The sequence below is a fragment of the Colossoma macropomum genome, unplaced genomic scaffold (genome assembly GCF_904425465.1).
Source record: "Colossoma macropomum unplaced genomic scaffold, Colossoma_macropomum, whole genome shotgun sequence".
Classification (NCBI taxonomy): Eukaryota; Metazoa; Chordata; class Actinopteri; order Characiformes; family Serrasalmidae; genus Colossoma; species Colossoma macropomum.
This window is the reverse complement of record NW_023494801.1, coordinates 25,413,517-25,437,900: the sequence shown is the minus strand read 5'-3', so window position 1 is coordinate 25,437,900 and position 24,384 is coordinate 25,413,517. Positions and strand designations below refer to the sequence as shown.

Genomic DNA, 24,384 nt, shown 5'->3' with positions numbered 1-24,384 from the left:
CCTTCATGGCTCTTGTGGATGTCATCGTCATCGTTCCCCCTCTCTGACAGCTTACGTCCTCCTCCCGCCATCACTCGCGTCCAACGGGACCAGGGGACAGGCGCAGGGCACACACTTTTTGTAATGTTTAGGAGATGGGTCATATAAATATTTGTAACGTCAGACCTCTTTGCCAGCTGATCCTCAAACTGATCCATTTTGCACTAGTTCTAATTCAGGTCACATCTTGATTGGGTTTCATTCCACCTCCAACACAAGGTGGGAATAAGTCTTGACAAGTCTTGAAAGTCTTGAGTAAATTCCCAATTCAAAGCAGTCAAGTTGTGATTAGGCCAGGATCATCACATTAGAGTGCCCTGGGTACAAATGTTTGGTGGGCCCCTACCTGGCTTTTTTGCTTTTTTGTAGCATTAGAGCATATGAACCATGGTGTTGGGTTCGTCACCACTATAAACTTTTTATTTTACTTTTTTCTGAAAGAACTATTCTGAATGTTCTCACCAAGCTGCATATTCTGGGGCTAAACTAAAATCAGGTTACCTGTTTCACACTGTTTCAGTCCCCTACCTGGGCAAGCACCCTACACTATACCAAAAGGAGTCCTTGGGCAAGAGTCCTAACACTACCCTCACTTAACTGTGTAAAATGATCAAACTGTAAGTTGCTCTGGATAAGAGGGTCTGCCAAATGCCATACATGTAATGTCATTTATTTGTTGTTGTTTATGCCCTGGACAATAAGAAATTCATTTTCCAAAAATACTATGTCCTGCTATGCCATGATCTGAGGTTATAGGCAGTGGTGGCAGAAGTACACGAGTCCCTTATCTGTACTTTATCAAGCCCCTGAGCACACGGCCATAAAACCCATGGAATGATCCCATGGAGTCCCAGGTCTTTACAGACTGGTTTCAAGTCGAGTCCCAGTGACTAAAATTTAATGCCATTTTAACACTTAACACAGAAAATGATGGCAACATTAATATGGCCTATTTACTGAAAGCGGCTCATTTTGACAAGCAATACACAAATTCTGTGATTTTTAACACATTGAAGGTCATATGACAAAAATAACACTAATTAGCTGGGCATAATCTAAAAACAACCACTAGTTTGAATTAAATTTAGACGACAAAGTATAGAAATCAGAATGGCTGCCTAATTCAACTATTTAAATAACTATTGATTATGCAATTACATTTTAATAGTGCAGCTAAACAAACGTTAACTTCTAGAGGTCAAGTCAAGCCACTCTACAAATCAAAATGACCATGATGATCAAAGTTTACAGGAAAGAGTGTTTATTTTAACTGTGAAAGAAATCATTCAAGCAGAGAAAGAGGACCCAGTTCCTTTTGTTTACTTGCAATAGAGAAAAACAGTAGCCTACGTTTGTGTATGTAGCAAACATATCATGTGCCGAGCATTGAATTTCACTAGACTCCAGGCTCTGGAGGCAAACTTGAAATGTCGTGCTTGTCTCCTTTATCCTGCAAAATGAAATATGCATAGTAACAACAGTACCTGAAATTTGATGACCTTGTTTTAACGATATTTTGTCAAAAATCCTTTTGATGCAGTTCCGGCATGCCTGTGCAAAGAAAAGGAATTTGGTGTAATTTGTGTTTAATTCAAAGTTTAATTCAGAAGTCTTTTTAATTTTGTTGAGTCGAGTCATTAAATTCATGACCCGAGTCCACCCTTCTGCTTGGCATGTTCTAGCCTCTGTGCACCTCTGCAAGCAATGCTTTCCCATGAACCCCTTTACTGTGCAGATAAGTTTGTGTGCATCTTCACAGAAGATGTTTAACATATTGGAAAAAAAAATGTGCCATTCAACATTTGGACAGGCCACATTTTGTGTTATATTGTTCAATTGAGCAAATAAACAGTGATTATGTATTAAATTCGCAGTGTGTTCTGTAGAGGATGTGTTAAATTGTCATTTAGAAAACCAACAAAACGTCATTTGTCCAGGGGCACCCAAACTTTTGAAGAATCAATAATTTTATCAACAATATATAAACAATTGATATCATTATTCTTGGCAGTGTAAAACATTTTATCATTGGGATTTTTGAAGGCTGTGCATTTAAAATATTTGAATGGCAAAAACGATGGAAATGTCCATCCCTAGTTTTAGCTCTAGCTGTCTTGACAAAAGGCTAGAACTTGACATTTTCTCTCAGACAGAGAGCTTTCCTCCCATGATGAAGTCATCGTCCTCATCTTCCTCCTCCACTGTATAAATCAGCGAGAAACCTCCTTTGATCCAGTGACAAAGGTGTCAGGCACTTTCCTGGACTGAATAAAGTTTTAGGGAGTTCTAGTGTTTCTCCTCATAAATGTGCCATTGCACAAAGTAATTTATTAAGAAGACAATGAGGCGTACAGGAGGCCATTACTCTCTCTGTCTAAACCATATGTCGAAAGTAAACACACAAACTGCGAGCACTGTTTTTTTTTCCCCCACTTTTTTACGTTCGGAGCGTGATGTTGTAAAAACGGCAGGCCCAGACTGACATGTTTACACACTCTTATTTCCAACCTCGTCTTGTTAATCGAAGGCGGTCCTGACGTGGCGGGGGCCATCTCTGCATTGGTATGCAGGGTCCCGGCTCTTCATAATGGGATAATTGGCAGGCTCTCAGCTAGATCTGCTGATAGGTCAGAATCTGGATCAAAGTCCACAAGCATGCAATTTGCAATGCTAATTTCCGCCCGAAGAGTAATTGTGCTTAGGAGAGGGGCGCTAAACGAGGAGCTTTGTAGCCTCTCTAAAGAGCCTTTTGTCTGGCTGAAAGCCACAAAGGGAGAGATTATATTGCTCTTCAGATTTGATTGGCCTCTGCCATTGACTTACATGACCCCAAGGACTGGAGAGATAAACCCTGACCTTTGACCCCTGTAAAGGGCACAAGGATGTGACTGAGGAAGGCAGTGGGCTGAAAGAGAGGAACTTTGGTGTCTCAAAAGAACAAATGGACGGGAGATTTCAACAATTGCTGGGTTAAAAAGCGTCCTCAGTAGAGATAGTGCTTGAAATTAGCCTCATTATCTCTCACTTGAGAACATCACGAGAGCTTTGCAGATTCCTGGTAAAAGAGAATGAAGTGTGGAGATTAGAAGTTAAAAGTGCTCTGAGGGGGCATGTGAGTTATGAGTTAAATACAGCTCAATCATCACTAGTACTTTAATCAGGCATGAATTTTTTATTCAAACCTGGATGTAGGGCAAGAATTTCTGCCGGAGATCTTCCCTCAGCACCAGGTTTAGAATCTGAACCAGACTGTAGCCCAACTAAATTCTGTCCAAACACTCATGTAGTCCAAAAAAATTCTGTCCAACCCTAACCGTAGCCCAACAAAATTCTGTTTGAACCTGATTGCAGCCTGATAGCAGTCTGTCCAAACCTAACTGTAGCCTGACAAAATTCTGTCTGAACCCAACCATAGCCCAGGAAAATTCTGTCCGAACCCAACCGTAACCCCAAAAACCCAAAAACCCAACTGTATCGTGACAAAGTTCTGTCCAAAATTGATTATATTTCAAGAAACATCTTTCTGTCTACTCGACTGTAGCCCAACCAAAATTCTGTCCACGTTTGTTTTTAGCCCAACAAAATTCCATTTGAACCTGAATGCAGCCCAATAGGATTCTATCCAAACCAAATCCAAAGTGTAGCCTGACAAAGTTCTGTCTGACCCCAAATGTAGCCAACAAAGTTCTGCCCACATCCAGCCTTAGCTCAACAAAATTCTCTCTGAACCCAACCATAGCCCAACAAAATTCTGTCTGAACTCAACCATAGCCCAACAAAATTCTGTCTGAACTCAACCATAGCCCAACAAAATTCTGTCTGAACTGTAATGTAGCCTGACAAAATTCTGCCACAGCCCAACTGTAGCCACTCTTAATTTTGTCCAAACCTAAGTGTAGGAAATCTAAATTTTATCTAAATCTGATTGTAACCCAAATGTAACTGGAAAATATTCTATGTGACCCTGACTATAACCTGATGAAGTTGTTCAAACTTGTCTGTAGCTTGATAATTGTCTGTCTGCATCCAACTAGTCCAACAAAATTCCATCTGAACTTGACTGCAGCCAAACAAAATTCTGTCTGCACCTGTTTCTAGACCAACAAAATTCTGCCCAAACCCAACAGTAGACCAACAAAATTCTGTTCAAATTCAACTGTAGCCCAACAAATTTCTATCTGAACCCAACTGTAACCTGACAAAAATTTCTCCAAAAATCAGTCCCAGTCTTATCAGAGCATGACCACCATCAACCAGTGACTCAATAAAACTAAAGCATGTAGGTAGGTGGAAACAGGGATAAATGTAGGTCATAATTTATTAACAGTGGGAGATTTGCTATGAAAAACAGAACATGAAATTTGAACTAATTCTGATTGAGCTCACCTAAACCCAATGAATACTCAAGTTTCGATGAGTTATGTCAAATATTTCAAGCTCTTCTCTTAAGCAGCCAGTGCTGAAGGAAAGTTCCAGCCACGCTGATGCAGGTAGGCCTATTCCAAATAATTATCAGGTTCCTTACCACTTTAATTGAAATCGGTCTAGCCTGAACTGAGTGCTGAAGAAAATGTAATCATCGGGGGGGTCCCAGATAAGAATTTCTAAGATTCTTCGTCTTAATTAGAGTCGCTCTCCAAACCCTATCCATGTGCATCCACATTCGCCCAGCAAAGGCATCAAACCATACGGTCATTATCCGTGCCGCCACTTCCGTCTGCCCTTCTGTTGTCTGTTTGTTCCAGCAGATTTGCTTCATATTTCCCTCTCGTGAATTCATCTTGTTCTTCATTCTGAGATTTACATGCCATGCTGTTTCTTGTGTCACGGTTTGAAGGCCATGAAAAGCAGGCCGTCCTCAGCGGCAAGGTCCAAGAGTCCTTTAAACCTGCTCATTCGATTCATCATGTGGTTTGCGTCTTTGCGCATTTGGCTGCGAGCCTTTCTGTGGGAGGCTTCCAGGCCTGCGAGACCCCATGCTCCTTCAGCTCGCAGGGGAATTAGAGTGATAGATCAGGGAGGAAGCGTGCACGGTTATTATTACCTAATTCCAGATGGCTGCTTTGATGGCAACAAATGGCCTGCAGCCGCGCGAGCGCCCGGCGATGAAACGGTCAGGCCATGCTAGCGCAGATTTCTCCTGGCACAGGCGCAGGACTGAAATTAAGGAGCTCTGCGAGGCGGGAATACTGACTTGCTGACTAATGACTCACAGAATCTTCATCAGCGTGGACTCCTTGTTCTCACTGCGGCACTGCGAGCGAGGCTTCCCTTGCGTTGACCTTGTACCTTGACCTTGAGGGAGCAAAGAGAGTGGGAGTGGATCTCAGGGAGTGGGTCGGTCAGAATATGTCCTTTTACTGTTGAGTGTTTACAACTTTTCCCAAATGTTGTCCAGCAGCCAAGACCAAAATTGGTATTTAAAGCTTGCTTTTGTAGTTCTGGAGCTACAAAGCTTTGTAAACATGGACAAAAGTGGACAAATTTCAGTCTTCAAAATGGCATCTATTACTCCATATTTCAAAGAATGTCAGAAACCATATAAGCAACTCTACTTGAGACGACTTGACACAGTTTAAGTCAAGCATGGTGTGGTATTGCAGTATATGCATTCATGACTTAGCTACATTAGCCTTGCAGCTCTAGTGCCAAACTAAAGAAGCCAACTTCAGACACCAAGCGCAGTTTGGTTGATCATCTATAGGGGATCACTTAATGGGAAAATTCCATAAATCTGATTAATCGCAAAACTATTTTCACACTTGTGTGTTTTGTGGCATACTGCTAACTCATCATGATGCGCTAACTCCCCTGTATTGTGTGGCTGTGCTGTACTCTGTAGGAGGTGATGCAGATGGAGGCGCAGCTGGGAGGCCGACTGATTGACGAGCCACACGTGCTTCTCTTCAAAGACAGCTACCACAACCTGCGCCTCTCCATCCATGACCTGCCCCAGGCTCACTGGAGGAGCAAGCTACTCACCGGCTACCAGGTGGGACTCTTTCTTCCTTTCATTATCCCTCTTCTTCTTTCTTTTCTCCCTTTTGTTCTCAATCTTTTTTCCTTGGCTTCTATCTCCATTCCTACCTCCCCCTCTTCTCCTCTCCATTTCTGACTCACTCTCCCTGCTATTACACTTATTTATCCTTAAGATGGCTGTTAGCCATTGTTCTCTTCCATTTTTTTTAAGCAGTGCTTGCGCGTTCCACTGTCTGAGCTTGATCATTGGCCCTCTGAGCAGGAGTTTAGCTGATTTCCCTGTGGGGGCCACATTTAAAAAGGCTTCTTGATATGTTGTCCCAGCCAACGTGAGATTCTTAATGCTGGGTGCACTTCTGTGTTGGAGAGTGCTCTAATTGGATATTTCTTTGGTTTGGCCTCATTAGGCCATTTCTGAACATGCAGGGATTGTGCCGAAACCCCATTAAAGAGCGAACGGCCGTGCAGGGAGCGCAGGAGTGCTGCTCTTTATAGCCTGCCTGGCCTTGGCCATGAGCTAACAGCTCCTTGAACCCTAAGAGAAGCATCCGGAGAGCAGGAGGCCTCACTAGTGCTTCTAAACAGGTTTAAAACTAATTCTGGCTTTCTCAAAGCCCTCGTTTCAGGAGGGAGTTACGTCTAGAGTTGCATGTAAATGCTGAAGACTGACTCTCCTACCTGTTGTTAGAACCTGTCAGAAGTATTTTTAGCATATCATACATCTGTGTTAGCTTGTTAAATGGTGGACTTTGTACTTTTATTTCAGGTTCTGCTTTTATTTTCTATATTCATATTGAAACGTTGAGGACGCAGCTTCCCGTCATTCTTCCCACCACTCGGTGGGTTTTGTTGATTATCAACAGTCCCTTTAGGTAGGTTTTAAATTTTAAGACATATCCTCACGGCAACAAATATATTTAAGTGCATTTTGTATGTTTTTGTTATTTAAACCATAGTAGCTTAATACAGGATAAAAAAAAATACAGTAATAGTAAATTCTGTACAGTCGTTGTAAAAATAGACCAGGTCAGTCTTATAAAGCATGACATAATAACTATTGAAAATATGCATTTAGAAGGTAGCTAATCGGTGTATGTCACATATTTATTGTTCAGCAGTCCAGCAGCCCCAACTTAAAATGCCTTCCTGCATTCCAGGTATGTGTTATGTGTACATTCTCTCAGAGTTGGAGGAGAAATGGAGTAAAGCAGAGCTTCTCCAGGGACAATGAAGCAGTAGAATACTGTGCTAAGGCAGAGTGCAGATGTGTACCAGCAGTTCCATCTCACCATGGACACATTCCTCAGCCTTTATCTCAGTAATGCTCATCTTAGCACGAGCCTAGCACATCAGCTACACTCAGTCTGTACAACAGCTCCCCCTACAGGGGACAGCAGTGCACTGACTGAGCTCATCAACTTGAAGAAGTGACTCAAAACAAGAGGCTGCCTGCTGCTCTGTAGATGCCACACTTGCTTAAGGGGTATGAAACAAATGTCAGCTTTAGACAGGCAGCATAAAATAAAACTAACGTTATAGAGTAAACAGAGAAAACCATTGTCTAGTGAATCAGAGTTAACAGGCACCATTAAGCATTGTTCAAAGGAAATCATGCCAATTTGTCAGGTTGAGCTAAACAATCTAAAAATGCTTTAAAAGTTCTCATCTAAAAGAGTGGTAACTTAAAGTATATTGCTTCTAGTGTAATATGTCGCTGCTAGATACTATTGTTAGCTATTTTTGCCCTGCTAAAAAAGCACCATTAGAAACCATTAGGGTTAAAACTACATGGTTTTGCTTTCTAATGGGAATTGGCTTAATAGTTTCTACCAGAGACCACTAGCTCCGGTAGAACACCTTAAGATTCCATTAGGAAACATATAGAAACAGCCATTAGTCCCATGTTAAACCATTGGGATCGTTTACATTGTGTTATGAATCCATTAAAAAAGCCAAAATACATTACAAAACCATCAGGAACAGAAACACTTAATGGTTTTTATGGTTTTTGGTTGTGCAAAAAATCTAAAAATTGGTAAAAAGCAATAAAAAAGGTCTGGTTGCTCATTATTTTTGTTGAGTTAAAATGTACATTAAAAAAATATTACCTCCAATATAATGTGTGTTTGCTAGCTACCCACCATTAACATTGTTTAAGTGTTTTTGTTGGTTCCTGATGGTTTTACAATGTTTTGGCCTTTTTTAATGAATTGATATCACAAAGTAAAGGATCCTAATGGTTTAACGGGTGACCAGTGGCTGATTCTAAATGTATTTGATGAATTCCTAATGGGATGTAAAGGTGTTCTACAGGAAACTAGTGGTATCTATTGGAAACCAATTCCCAATAGAATGCAAGATCATTAGGTCCTTTTTCAGCAGGGTAGTTGCTAGCTTTAACATACAGATCAGTCAGATTAGCATATGAACTCTACAAATAGCTAACTTAAAGCATATTGCTTCCAGTGTAATGTGTGGATGCTAGCTTTCTCTCATTGTTAGTCAGGTTAGCATAGTTAGTTGACCTAAAGAATCTAAAAATTATTAATAAATGTAGCCTTGAGCAAATTGCTTCCAGGATAATATGTGACTGCTAGCGTCCACTCCCTGTTAGTCATTAGGTTTAGCTAAAAGAAATCTAAAAATAGGTAGAGGCTAACTTTAAACATATTGCTAGTTATGTGTGGTTGCTAGCTTTCAGTGTTAGCCATGTTAGCGTACTTGATTTAGCTAAAAATGGCTTCCCTGCTGAAACAGGATTGTTAGAAACCTTTGGGATTTAAACCTACAGGTTTTGCTTTCTCATAGGAATTAGCTCAATGGTTTTCAATAGAGACCACTCGTTTCCTGTAGAACACCTTAAAATACCATTAGGAAACCAACAAATGCATTTAGAATCAGCCACTGGTCACCTTGGGGATTTAAACCTAATGGTTTTGCTTTCTCATAGGAATTAGCTCAATGGTTTTCAATAGAGACCACTCGGTTCCTGTAGAACACCTTAAAATACCATTAGGAAACCAACAAATGCATTTAGAATCAGCCACTGGTCACCTGTTAAACCATTAGGATCCTTTATGTTCTAATATCAATCCATTAAAAAAGCCAAAACACATTAGAAAACCACCAGAAACCAACATAAACACAATGTTTTTTTTTTTCAGGAGGGTTAAAAAGTATCTTAAAATATGTAATTTCCAGTGTTATATGGTTGCTAAAGTTATAAATGAAATCTTGTATCCTGTAAACGTTTTTTGACTGTTTTCAGCGCTTCTTTAAGCTATCAGTAGCAGTAAACGCTCGCACCTGGATGTGTAGACCAGCTTTCTTGACTGCTTAGTCATAAATCATATTGTGGTCTCTGTTACCCCAAATAACACTGAAGACCTGAGCATCCAAAACTGTAACATCAGATTAAATAGTTTTGTTGCAAAAGTTCGCTTTCATTTTTCTCGGACATGTTGGAACAGGTTCAGGCCGTCCAGTGGCAGGTGCTTAACTGCAGGTTCAGAAATGGGAAAAGGTTTTTTGTTGTATCGCTTATTCTTTTTGAATAAAAGTAGCATGGGCTGCTATGGCGTATAGTATTAAGCTGTAGTTGATATACACAGTACGGTTGGTGCATGGGCTGTTAAGCTCACTACTGGAGTCCAGAGAGCTCTACTCTGGGTCATAGGGCCCAAGAGGCAGATATGCTTCTAGGTCTAGAGCTGGAGCGTTCACTTACAACACAGAAGGGCCTGATGTAATCCCTGCACTGAAAAAAGGATGCATTGAATTGACATGATTCAAGTGTGTGCACCATAATTGCGTTGATGTAATCATTTGTTGATGTAATACAGTACTATGCAAAAGTTAGAGACCACAGTTCTTTTATTATTTCTAGTCAAAACAGCCATTAAGTACAAGTCATTCATTTTTCAGCATCTGGAAAAAAGCAGAAAATATATATTTAAAAGAAAATTATACAGAAGCCTCAACAACTAAATTTAATAGAATTTTTTTCAGCATTTATTTTGTCCACTCTACCTTTATTACAGCTTCCATTCTTTTCAGGAGACTTGTTTTCAGTTTTTCAAAGAAATCTGCAGGGATATTTTTCCACATCTCCAAAGTTCAGTCTTAGAAGTTGGTTGCACTTCCTGCGTCTCACTGTTCAGGTAATCCCACAATGATGTTGAGGTCTGAACTTTGGGGTGGTCAGTCCATTGTTGTTTCTCTGTCTGATTTAATCATTTTTTGGAATCATTGTGGAAACTCCTGTTGTTTTTTTTAATTTCCAAAATTGGAGTTTTGGAAGTGGAGTTGAAAACACAAACAAACCAAAAAGTAGTTGAGATCTTGTGAGCTGGTTAGAGGAACAAAGGTTTGATTTTAGTTTTCTTTGTTTGATTTGTAAATGTTGTTTTTTCTCAGTGAGGCTTCCTGACAGCTACACATCCTTTCAGACCCATAGCACTGAGTCGTCTTCTCAGAGTGGAAGGATGGACAGAAACACCTGTGGATGTTTAAGATCTAAAGCAGCTTGATTTTCTCCTCTCTCTCAAAGATGAAAGCTTTAAGTGCCGTTTATGTGATGGGGGCAGTTTTGGTGGTCTACCAGGTCTTCCAGGTGGTTATTAGGAGTCCAATTTTCTGAACTCCAGTTTTAGAAACTCCTGTTTTCTCACTTTGACTTTCTTCTTCCGTATGCAGGTGGATTATTTTATCTGATTTCAGAATTATCTCCTGAAAAATGAAGAACTTGTACTTAATGATTGTCTTCACTGGAAATTACCTACACTGTGGTGGTCTTTGACTTCTAAGCATAAGTCTTTGACTCAGCATATCGAGGATAATAGACAATATTAACTTAATCACATGTTTTTGACTGGTAATGTATAACTAATGACTGGTAATGTATAAGTAATAATTAAAAGTATGAACATTTCATTATTATATCATCTCTGACTTTCCATACTGCTCTCTCTCTCTCTCTCTCTCTCTCTCTCTCTCTCTCTCTCTCTCTCTCTCTCTCTCTCTCTCTCTCACTGTATAGGAGATCCCATTCTATCACATCTGGAGTGGCTCCCAGAGGAGCTTGCACTGCACGTTCACGCTGGAGAGGCTGAGTGTGAGCACGTGTGAGCTTTCCTGCACGCTGTGTGTGTGGCAGGTGGAGGGAGAAGGCCAGAGCTTCAGCCTCGACTTCAATATCTCCAAGGTAACTGGACCGCCGCTGTCCACTCACAGTCCAGCAGGGCAAGCACGCTGCATCATTTCCTCTGATTTAACACCTCATGCATAATGCATCGGCCAACTCTGACAACCTTCATGAGGGGAATCAGAAGGAAAGCGTGTTGCACTGGCATGACGACAGCTTACTGACACAGCTGCTCGACTTCAGGAGTCATTACTGCTGTTTTGGTTCTTGGTATTGGCGTTCCAGTGCAGTTATTAGGGCTTTAAAATAATTAAAATAATCACAATCAATCACATTCTTTTGTCATTAATAGTGACCCTAAAGAAACCTTTTGTCCCATTTACAAACCTGTGGTTTTTGCGTTGACTGTATGAGTGGACAGTAAGCTTCACCAGAAGATAATTATCACTTTCAGTAATTCAGTAACATGATTTGAATCCAAGATTAATGTAAAAAGGGGGGGGCGTAGTTTTGAAAGTGGCTAGCTAGTGATAAAATGAAAACTGGTGAACGCTTTTATCTTAAAAGTGACAATCATGATGGTCAATATGCTACAAACTAATGCGGAGTGAGTGAAGGTCAGCATTTCCCACTGCTCACCTGCTCAGATATGTCCTCATCCTGCTTAAGAAGCTTGGCTTCTCAGTGCCAGCTCACAGTAGCTGGCCAATAATGCTACCGGCCCACAGGGATGCTGGAAACTCTCCTGATTACCCACTATGGCACTGCTCTGTCCACATATACTTTTTTTCTGAAAACAGCTTTTCTCTGGGTTTTATGACCCTCTATATATACATCTCATAGAGGGACATAAAATTATGTGTTAGTGTGTTAGAGTGTCAGCATTCAGTTTACATTAAAGCAAAAAAAACTAAAAATTCATGAAGAAGGCCAGAAGTGACCCCACATGGTCATTATGATATTTTGCATTCAACACATTTCAAAACCTGAAAGTGGCCCAGTCCCAAAGAGTTAAAATTACAATATTAAAGGAATATTTTTACAAAAGCTAACCCAGAAAATTAAAATCTAGTTAATTACCAGTCTTCAAGGTGCCCTACAAAAGGTGTTCTCAAAGCTCCATCTTTAGATAACTGGTAAAGTTTCACATAAAGGTGAGCTATATGACAAAAAACACAGCATTGTGATACTTGAAGACAGATATCTATCATGTCTCATTTTCTTGGAAAGGACAAGATGCATCAGCAAAACAACAGTACCACAATTAGAAATGAGTACAGCATTTATTTTTTACCTTATAATCTGTTAACTGTAGAAAATCTGAATTTGTCGGTAATTTGTTCAGTGCATTTATATGTACTCAGATAATGAGATAAAGGGAAACTGGATCTACATCAGTGAGGAAATAATCAGATTTCTGCTTCACAACCTGCCAATAAACTCGCATAAGAAGACGTGAAACAAACATAATGTAAAACTCAAACATCATTCATTGGCTTTTTTTTAAACACTGTGTCACTTTAGCGGAAAATATAAATATACATCGTCTTAAAGATGAAGGATTTTTAAATTCTTTGTTTCGTCTAACGTAGTTGGTTTCAGCGTCACTCCAAAAGTGTTTTGTTGCCTTCTCGTTGGTGCCACGTTAAACGCTGCTTGCTCTCTTTATCAGATTCCTTAATCGGATTTCTAAGCCTTAATTCGATCCAAGAAATCAAAGTATGCTGTTTACATGACCACTTGAATAATCAGATAACTGCAGAAATCCGATAACGATTCGATAATTTAGTGCAGGAAACGTGCTTGATGGTAACATCTTTAACATTTGGTTAAAAAACATTAATTAAATAAGATGATGTCATGATGGGCTGACATCCAATCATCTATGCAGAACGAGTGTTTTTACTCATAACCACTCAGCACAGAAAATGCTACAAAGTTTCATTTATACCTGATTCTGTGTAGACATTTGTATTGCAGAAAAGTGCAGTGTGTCATTTGAGCCAGTATTGTAAGCTAACTAACAAGCAAAGATCTAATTAGCCTAATTAGATGCTTTTGAGTGACCAAAAGACCAAAAAAGACCATTAAATTGTTAATTGTGGTTCCAGCTATCCAGCTAGATCTGTAAGTCCTGTTGGTTGACGTTTGGGTGCGTTCTTGTTTGTGAATGTGCTGTGGGAAAACACCCTTATAAAGCTAATGCTTCTTTATTAAACCTTGCAGTGCAATGTGTGGCTTGTTCACAATTATATGACAAAAAATAAGCACACAAATGCATTATTGATCTGGAAGATCAGCTTGAAAAAGCTTTGTTTCTCCAATATGTTGGGTAAATAAATCTCAGGATTAGTACAGATCCTTTTATACCAGTGCAGCACTATTCACCCAGAGGTTCTTTGCTGTTCTGACATGATGCTGATGACATGATTTGTCCTATAACTGGTCCAAACCTACATATATATACATATTGCTGTTGTCGGAAGAAAACCTCGTATCTCCAAAAAACCTACTTTACTTTTAATGTAAGTCTAGGGAACCAGACTTTTTTCCAAGTCATTTGGGGCTGTTTCTTTTGGTCCATTCATCATGAAATTTACAGACAGTGTAAAGGACAACAAGCATTTTCAAATTATGTCATAAACTGAAAAAGTATCTCACAAAAATAGAGATACAAGGTTTTCTTCCGACAACAGCGATATATATATATATATATAACACAACAAGGCGCTGTTATTGATAAATGTTTCATAGTGCACAGTATGAGATCATTGTCTTTAATAGCATGCCTGCATCATCTTACGCTCTCAGCACATGGGCATTGTAGAAACGCTGTATACCATAAAACCATGAAATATGGGAGATTGTAGGCCTGCTCCGAAAGCTATTCTCACTATCTGGGCATTTCAAAATGAGCAATTACAGGAGTCCACCAGGACACAAAGCCACAAATGTCAAAGTGCAGTTTTGCAATTACTTCCTCCATTAAAAATAAGCATTAAACCTTCTCTAGCCATTGGCTTATAGCTGGTGGCTGTAGTTTAAGCCAAGACGTTGTAATCGTCTTTCTCACCACCAGAGTATAAATCTGTTTATGATACACGCTTTTGTTCAGTGCTCTGCTAACCACACCAATTATGTACTCAAAAACAGAGTATTGTTGCTTAATTTATCACGATGACGATAACGCACTGCTCGCCCCTAGCTTTATGCTTATGATCATACACTGTTTTATTATATCCTGACCCTGCAGGATAACAGGCCACTGGACAGTGATTTCCTGCTGGTGGACAACAGTACTCCAGCCTTGGCGGGCCCCAGCGCCTTTCAGATCCCGTACCTCATCCGGCAGAAAATCTGCAGCAGTCTGGACGCTCCCTGCCCCAACGGAGCTGACTGGAGGCTGCTGGCTCAGAGACTCAAGCTCGACAGGTAACTCTGTCTGCTCATTACAGAATCTGAACAGAGAGTGATAGATATGCAGGGTTTCATTCCAAAACACTATATCTGTTTATAAGAATTCGAATTTTTTGAAAAAAATAATAGCTGATGATAATGGAAGACATATTTATTTATTAATCATATCATTCATATTTTTTATATGTGTGAAGTCCACTCCCAACAACCTATAAAAAAATTGAATGTGGTCTGTAATGTGTTTTGCAAAAAAGCCCTTCATATATATATATATATATATATATACAAAATATGGTTCTTCAAGGGTTCTGAACACTCAAAGAACCCTTCGTGTAATTAAAGGGTTATTTTCATCATTAAAGGGTTCTTCAGATTGATGGAGAGAGTGCTATATAGAACCCTTTTCAGAAAGGTTCTATATAGAACCATCTACAGCACATTCTCTATGAATCTGAAGAGCTCCTTAACAATGCAAATAACGCTTTAATCACGCAGTCTCCATGGTTCTATATAGAACCATTTCTATACTGAAGAACCCTTGAAGAACCATCATTTTTAAGAGTTCACATTTTTCTGTCCAAAAATTCAAGCTATAAAACTCCTCTCAGTGAGGACTGGACTCTCAGCAATGTCCTTGCTTTTCTTTCCAAAACCTTGTTGGGACTTATGTAATACTTATATAATGTTCATGAAAAGTTAATTCCAAACACAGCATGTTGTAGCTACTTCTAGGCTTCCATGTGGAATATAGGCCCAAAAACTCAACTCACCTGTCTAATGCTGTACTTGGAAGTGGGATGCTGGAATTACATCATTTTGGACCAGCACAAAGCCGTGCGATGGCTGAAGTGCAGCAAGTCAGGAAAAAAACCTGTGTTCTATGAGCCATGATATCAATAACTTCTGAAGGCAAGAAAGTCTTGATACATTTAAGCGGATTTTTACTATTGCTTTTAATGTTTATTTGCATTTCTTCTAATGTTGTTCTAATAGTGTTTTACTGGTAAAAACACACCACACCTCACACCTCTCAATTTTCATGAGGCTCACTGTTGTTGAGCATCAGCAGCATTGTAACTCTTACTCTTGTGATCTAGTATCAACTAGCAAATGATGCTAGTAAAACAAGCTAAACAAAAGACAGCTGTTTTAGTTTATGTCATGCCAATTTTAATTTCTGAAGTTGGTTCAGGGTACTCAGCAACAGCGGCCATCACTGAAGGTCCACCTTCCTTTTGTTCTGATTTGACAGTACAGAAAAAACACTGGTTCCACTTTAGATTAAGTGTCTCTAATAACTGTGTAGTTACATGTGAACAACATATGCAACAACAATGTAACTGCTAATGATTTAGTCACTGTTACAGATGGATTACAGAAGGACACCTTATGTAATTACACATGTGTATCAACTTTAGTTTTGCCTCATGTAGTTACACAAGTGTATCTTAATAGTTCTAACAGCATATTCTCTCTCATGTAATTACATAAGGGTAATAACATAAATGTAATTACATTGTAATCAGACTGTCATTTTTTTCTGTTTTTTTTCCAGCAGTAAAAGGAAGTTAAGGAAGATAAGACATTACTTACACTGTATCTGCCAGCTTTCCTAACATTTAGCTTTTATTTTTTTATTGCATTTATGTTGCTAGTGCTGTGATACTGTAACCAGTTTCAACTTTAAACCATTCTGTAATGTGACAGTACAGCAGATGCCCTCTTATCTTAAAATATAACTTTTATAACATTAATTAAATGTGTTGCATTTACCCCAAAAGCAACGTCTATATTACCACTACATTATTACACAGTACCTACATAACAACTACACAGGAACTCTCCACTTATTTTAAAGTGTAACTTTAACACTACACTACAGGAAAGTTCCTGTGTAGAAGATACACTTGTGTAATGAGGCAAAACTGAAGTTGATACACACATGTAATTACATTGGCTGTACTTCTGTAATCTATCTGTAACATTGACTAAGTCTTTAGTAGTTACAGTGTTGTTGCATATGTTATTCATGTGTAACTACACAGTTATTGAAGACACTTAAAAAAGTGGGACCAAAACACTCATAACATAGGCTATTTGAGAAGGAGCACCCTGCACAAAAACAGCCGCACTAGGCCCCTGCATGCAAAGCGCATCTCTCCCAGTGAAAACAATTGCAAAAAGTGCCTTGGTCAGCAAAAAACACGTCCAGTGTGAACCACCCCTGAGGGTTTTGCACAGAACTGTATATTCAAGAAAATGAATCAAAGAGATATTTTGTAGACATGACATTTACCCACAGTTATAGAATAACTCAGTTTCACTAGCCCCTATTAGCTCCTTACATTGCTCACTTATTAACCTTATGTGTAATAAAACTATGGAATGTACACTGTGTGGCCAAAGTGAGGAAACCCCTTCTAATTACTGAGTTGTGGTGTTTCAGCCACACCCAGTGCTAACAGGTGTATAAAATCAGGTACCATAATCTCCATAGGCACTGCCTTAGGATGTCACCTTTGCCCTGCTAGATCTGTCAACTGTAAGTTCTATTATTGTGAATTGGAATCAACTAGGAGCAACAACAGCTCAACCACAAAGCAGTAGAGGGGGGCTGCTGAGTGCTGAAGCTCATAGAGTGTAAAAATCTTCTGGTGCATCGCTCACTACAGAGTTCCAAACCACCTCTGGAAGCAACATCAACACAAGAACTGTGCACTGGGAGCTTCATGAAATGGGTTTCCATGGCCGAACAGCTGCATACAAGCCTAAGATCACCATATGCAATACGAAGTGTCGGCTAGAGTGGTGTAAAGCATGGAGCCACTGGACTCTGGAAACACACTTCACTGTCTAGCAGTCTGATGGATGAATCTGGGTTTGGCGGATGCCAGGAAAAAGCTACCTACCGAAATGTAACAGTAAAGTTTGGCTGAGGAGGAATAATGGGCTGGGTCTATTTTTCAGGGTTTGGGCCCCTTAGTTCCAGCGAAGGGTAATGTTGATGCTACGGCAAAGACGTTTTAGACAATTATATGCTTCCAACTTTTTGGCAATAGTTCGTACCCCTGTGAACAAAGTGAGCTCCATAAAGTCACGGTTTAAGGAGTTTGATGTGGATGAACTCCAGTGGCCTGCACCGAGCCCTGACCTCAACGTCACTGAACACCTTTGGGATAAATTCGAATATCAGTTGTGAGCCAGACCTTCTCGTCCAACATCATTGCCTGACCACACAAATGCTCTTTTGACTGAAAGGGCACAAATTCCCACAGACACACTCCAAACTTTGATGAAAAGCTTTCCCAGAAGAGTGTTTCTGTCTTTGTGGGTGTTATGGCTGGGGAGGGACTCCACTTAATGCCCATGACATTAGACATTTATATGTGATGGTCAGGTCTTCATTGGCCACATAGTGTATGTAGTCATGAGTGTGAGGAATAAAATAGGTTTGAACAGTTTGACTCAATATTATCAATGTGGCTAATTGACCGCTACACGCAAACATGATTTCTGGCTGAAGGCTAAGATTCACTTTAGCTTAAAGTTAGTTCAGACAGTGGCAGGTGGCTGTAGATCAGTGGTGTGTTATCGGCTCTTCCACCTGGTCGGGTTCCTCCCCACGCTGCCCTGAGCTGCTTATCGAACACAGGCTGAGTCCACAGGAAATTACAAGGCTGTGATTTAATTATTCTCCTGTTTAACTTCCTCTAGGTAATGAAACATAATGGGTAGACTTCATTTGTCCAATAAGCTTTACTTGGTCCAATTAATTACAATTTGAAGTGGTGAGGCTCGGGTTCAATTAGCACACAGGCCCAAAACAATCCATTTTCATTTAGTCCATTGAGAAGACTGTGGAAATTTAGACGCATTTCCAAATAACTGTTTTATCCCCTCATAAAACTCTTCTACAGAGGTGCATAGAGTGACCTAAACCCACACTCGAGCAAGAGTCTTGTTATTATTCATAGGACTATGAATAAATGTTTACATGGGTTTATTTTAATTGTAGATATTATATCATCTTTCAGTAACATGTTACTTGAACATAACTGAATGTTTTAGCATTTAAAAAATACTCAGAGTGCAAATTTATTACCATTTTACTTAAGTATGTGTAACTGAGTAAATGGACATGGTTAATGTCGACCTCTGGCCTTCTAAGTGTGTTTGAAACAGAGAATCCAGCTCTTGCCCTCTTTATACCCCACCACTCTGAAGCTCTGTGCGAGTTTTCACTCTAGATAAAGTGCATGTAGAGAACAACGCTCCAAGCCTCTGGGCATTTGAAGAACAGAAAAAGGCCGTTAGATCGAAGTAGCCACTCCAGCAAGCTTTTGGAGATGCCATCTTCCAGCGTTGGCCATGCAGCCGACAAGAGCCTCCGCTTTGTTGTTATCGATCAGCTTTGATCCGAAAGGTTCTGGCTGGTCAATGGGAAAAAGGTCACAGGCTACCTGAATATCAGTGCCGCAATGGACTGGCGGGCTCGCTGTAAACTATTCATCAAAGGAATAGTCTGGAGAGCTGATGGTAGTTATTTTAAAGCAATTCCAGGCAAGACTGTCCAGTACAGTACAGTACATGTCCAAAAATATGACACCTGCATATTCAACTTTTCTTCTGAATTCAAGAATATTAATGAGGAGTTAGGCTTCACACTAGATGTTAAAACATTGCTGTGAGGATCTAATTGCAGGCAAAAAAGCTTAAGTGAGGTCAGATCACTCTAAGGTCCAATCCTATTTCTTATTTATATCCCAACCCTTTGTTTTCGAGGGTCACCTAACTCAGTTCCAAGGGGTAGTGGTTGAAATCTTCCCTATGAAATGAGACCCTTAAATAAAAAAGAACATTGCTTCATTAACAGGCTACTAGCTGTGCTCTGTAGGCGACCCTGCCAGTCTGCAGTGATAGCAGAGGGGGGTAAAGTTCGGCAACCTCACTGCTGGGCTTTAGTTAAATTTAGCGCATCATATGCTTTCAAAGAGGGGGGATGCGATAATTATTATCTCCCACCGCTAAGTCTTCTGTGATATGAAGCTGAAGTCAGTTATTCTCCAGCTTCTTGTTCAAATTTTCCCGTTCTGCCTTAAATGGCGCAGCAGTTACATTCTGGCGCTTCAGGCAGTAGAACCCTTGGACTATTTAAGGCGGAACGGGAAATTTAGCTAGCTAGCTACCAAGACATTAGCATACTATTAGTGATTTTTTTTATGCTTGTTATGAAGAAAAGGACCATAAAACACTGAAATGACATTAAACTAAGATAACACAGTGGTTATTGTAACTTTTTAACTGAGAAAATTCTAACATTTGTGGGTCTCTTTGGTCATTTGTGCAGACATCTTGCCAGTTTTTTTTCCTCATAACACTCTGTTTGGTGTGTGCCTCTGAAAGACCTCCGTTTGGAGGGCCACATAGCCCTAACGCTTCTCCCTACCCATCTATCTCAACAAAAATCAGGACACCCTAACCCTATGTGTCAATGTGCAAAACGGAGAGCTAAGGGCTAAGTGGTAGGGGCAAGGAGTGAAAAGGGATTGGGCCTAACTCATCCCAAAGGTATCGGATGGAGCTCCAGCACTCCAGAGTGTGTAAAATATATGTATCTTCTTCAGTCGTATCTGAAAAGCATCTCAGGTGGCTCCTCATGAAGCTGTTAGTGAGAATGCCAAGACCAGTAACCTGTAACCCCTGGTAACCTAAAAGCATGTTTTCTTTCTAACTTGCTTAAACTTTCTTTCGTGGACATACAATGTACATATACCAAGTATGCCCTATGAATAACACTCTAGTGGCCAATAAATGACCAATGTATTTGGCCAAAATCCTTTCCTTTTGATTTAAACGGGCAGTCTTAATCTTGGGTAAGTCACCATTGTCACATTGGCTTGTTGTGCCAACACAGGCTTAACAAAACTATGCATTTCCCAAAGGTTTCTTTCTCTAAGACTTGGGGAAACTTGCTAAACAAAGGCTAACAACCAAGCAAAAGCTAACCAAGGAAGCATAACTGAGCTACCAAACTAGCTCACTTGTCATCCATCCTTTCAATCAGCTGGCCTTCCCAGTATTTCATCCATTGTTTCGGCCGTCCAACCGGTCATGCCAGCATTTCATGTGAATTCCACAACCAGCAGTGAAATGAATAAGAACCTTGTCTCCTGTTAAAGCATCACCACATAAAAGCTATTCGATGTTTTTAATGAGCTGTGTGGGACACAGGGGGGTCTACAACACTCCTGTAGATGTAGAGCCTGTTTAGGTTCATTCTGCTTCAGTGTCGTAGCAGACCAGGAATGTTGGACAGAGAAATGACCACGCTCAGACAAATCTTAGATCTGATCAGTGGAGTTTTTCATTTTAAAGTCTGAGTCCAAACGTCTGACTGGTGCTGTATAGTGAAGCGACATTAGAAACCAGCATATACACTGAATAATTCAGGTAGTTTATTATTCAGAAGATGTGAACATGGAGAGACTGTGTACATTGGTTGGTGTGTAGAACAGCACAAACAAAATGTTCTCCGCTCAGTTCCCGTCGGACACCCACACACAGCTATTTCTACAGTCTGTTAATATAGAATAACAGATGTATTACTGCTCTGTGCAATCAGATATATATATATATATATATATATATATATATATATATATATATATTTTACTCACTAATGTTAAGCTTTTGTGTAAGCCTGTCCTGCTTCAGCGCCTATATGCTAAATAATAGTGAAGGTCAAATGGGACTATTACAGTTGTGCTTAAGCTCGCTGATGCTCAGTGACACTCATGTTGCATCAAGTCTGGATGTAGCTCACACTGTAAGTAGTGAAACAAGCACATTGGCTTGGAGTTTTCAACAGTGAGTGCAGTAAACACTAAATGTTTCATTGGTTGCAGAAGTAGATGCTGGTGGTGGTATTACTCTGCCAAGGCCTTTGCTATCAAAAACTATCAGTATGTCGGCCGTGGAGCAGTGGGAACTGCATTCCCTGAATGATGGAGCTCTATCCAATGCCTTTGGGATGAGCTGTGGTCCAGAACTAATCATACAACCTGACCTCAGTAATGGTCTTGTGGCTGAATGCAATCAAACATTCACAGCAGTGTTCCACCATCTAGTGTAAAGCCTTAGCCAAAGAGTAGAGCAAATGGGGGGGTTAAAAGAAAACTTTGGTTTGAAACAATTCTTGAAATATTCAATGGAAAATTGTCCATTTAGAATTTTTTTTTTCTGTAGTAGATACAGCCAAGCAAGCTCTTCCATTGGTAAGGCTGACTGCATTAGATAAGTTGCCAACATAATTGGGAAGTGACAGAGGAATCAACCAATCACGTTTTGATGTCAAATCAGTGGGGCCAATTTTGTTAGAAAATCCGAGGCCTTCTGGAAGTCCAACTTACATCGCTGATTGCAAGTATGAGTCGTAGTCTAACCAGGTTTCAGTTGTTAGAAATGGGAAAATAAGTCAACGATATGTTAACGTATGTTTCAAACTTGAAATAAAACATGAAATGTCGTTTACAAGCTTTAACTGTCCACTTTTAGAGCAAAAACAAGATCTATAAGCTTTAAATGTCCATGTTTAGTCCAAGTGTAAACCAAAACACCAGTGTTAGCTTGTGCTAACATACTATTAGAAACCCCATAGGGTGCTAGCAGAAAATGGCCTTATCCTAAAAGTGGGTTTATGTTTTTTGACAAAGCTTTGACATTCATGGTTCGAACTTCCAAGCACCAATCAGAACCAATTTGCTGAAAACAATCCTAGGCCTTCTGGAAGCCCTCAATACAGTGTGCAAATATGAAGTGTTAGGTCTCAGTCAGTGATTAGAAATGGAAAACAGCAGCAGTAGCTCTTTAGTGAAGGAGTCACTATAAATGCTAATAAACTTCAAATAAAACATGGAATGTCTTTGAAAGCATCACGTGAACTACCATTAGCTTAAAGGTGAAGTACTGCTAGAATCCCATAGGGCCGCTAGCAGAAATTAGCATTATTATAGAGGTGTTTTTGTGATTTGACATTTATGGTCCAAACTGAAGTCATGGTTCTCCACTGATACCCTTAATTTCAGACGAAACGTTGGATGAGCAGATGCCCACAAACGTCTGGACATATAGTGTCTTTTAGCCTTGAAGCTTCAGTGCAAAACTAAAGCAAATGTCATGCTTTCATTTGTGCACATTTAATTTTGGATCTCTAACAATGTGCTTATGTCTCTTTGTTGTCAGGCACATGAGCTTCTTTGCATCCAAAGCGAGCCCCACGTCGGTGATCCTGGACCTATGGGAAGCCCAGCACTTCCACAGCGGAAACCTCAACCAGCTGGCCGCCGTCATGGCCGAGATCGGCAAGCAGGAGGCCATGATATTCCTGGTGTCTGATGGGGAGTGCTAACACACAAACACACAGACAGACAGAGAGACAGGCAGACAGACAGACTCTCTGAATGGTGGGAGTAGAAAAGGTCCGCACCCTCCATTAATTAATAGAGAAAGGACTAATCTAAGAACAGGGTTTACCCACCATGCAAGGCCATTTGGGTGTGCTGTGATTAACAGTATCCAACTCCCCACTCACACGCAGTGCATTTCTGTCCAGCAACGATGTATAAAAAACACCCCCCCATCTCTAATCACATTTGACCAATAAGTACTTTTTACCCACTGTAGTGTCCGGCACATTTGTATCTGATTTTTTTACTCAAATCTGAAAAGCCAATTGGAACAACAATGGACGAATGAAGGCTAAGCATGCCACACTAAAGCGGTCATCTTTGGGATACTCATTCAGACTTTGTAAATGCATTTAGCAATATGCAAATGTACACTGTATTCTGACAATTTCATGAGGCCACACATTACCTCACAGAGCATTCACGAAGAGTCAAATTAACCTCCTAATAACGTCTGGAGACAACCATGAAGAATTTTGGGCTAAATTCGGGTGGGAATGTAGACTTTCGTGAAGGTGGCGCTCAAAGTAAGGGGTAACAGTGCGCTACTTAACACTGTCTCATGGACATCTACCCTGTCGTTGGCCCATGGATGTAACGTAAGTTAGCATGGCTGAAAAGAGCCCCCAAAAAAACTCTATGTATGTAGAGTTATGTGGGTCATGTATGCGGAGAACACATTAAACTAAACACTGCCTATGTTCTAGGCAATGTTCTAGCTAGCTTTTTTTGTTTGCGTGATTATACTCTGGACGTTAAAAGAGAACCGACTTGAATTTGGGGGTGTTTTCAGAGGGGGCGCACCCTTGTTAGCCACAAGCCAGTACCAAAACTTTAACAAGTCGTCCCCACACAAGTATTCTCATTACGTCTGGTCCCATGAAACTACGTAAAAAGTAGAATATGTAAGATTTTCCATGACCAAATTATATAAATACAAAAAGCTTCTGACAAGAATTAAGTTAATGTCCTCTAACTGAGTAGAGTGGTGGTGAAATGAGGTTTTATGCCAGTCATGCTAAATAGCTAATTAGCTAAACTACTTGGCAAAGCATTACTTACTGTACCGTTAATGAGGTCAAATCGATCAAATGATGAAAACTGTGTTTTGTGAGAGCCATCAGCTTTTTTTCGGACCCGCTTCAGGCACCCGTGATGCGGCTCCAATGCGATTCAAAGCCATAATCAGAAATTCCCGAATGCAATGACGCTAAATGATAACGTCCTCAAGTGTGTGGCTAATGTATGCAGGCTCTCTAGAAACGTAGCTGAGGTTTCAGTAGAAATGCGTTCAGGGACTTTCTTTTTGTTTTCACCCAGCAGTCTGTGCTGCTGTTTGCT

General features: G+C 40.1%; 1 protein-coding gene across 1 annotated transcript in view; it reads left to right on the top strand.

The window, feature by feature from the left end:
- Nucleotides 1-23,222, top strand: part of unc5a (unc-5 netrin receptor A) — a 157,623-nt gene extending 134,401 nt beyond the window's left edge. Inside the window, exons 13-16 of the mRNA XM_036589442.1 lie at nucleotides 5,882-6,031; nucleotides 11,057-11,221; nucleotides 14,415-14,593; nucleotides 22,820-23,222. Coding sequence (XP_036445335.1) covers nucleotides 5,882-6,031; nucleotides 11,057-11,221; nucleotides 14,415-14,593; nucleotides 22,820-22,985 — 660 coding nt within the window. The 3' untranslated portion in view covers nucleotides 22,986-23,222. The remainder of the gene's footprint in view (nucleotides 1-5,881; nucleotides 6,032-11,056; nucleotides 11,222-14,414; nucleotides 14,594-22,819) is intronic.
- The last annotated feature ends 1,162 nt before the right edge of the window (nucleotides 23,223-24,384 follow it).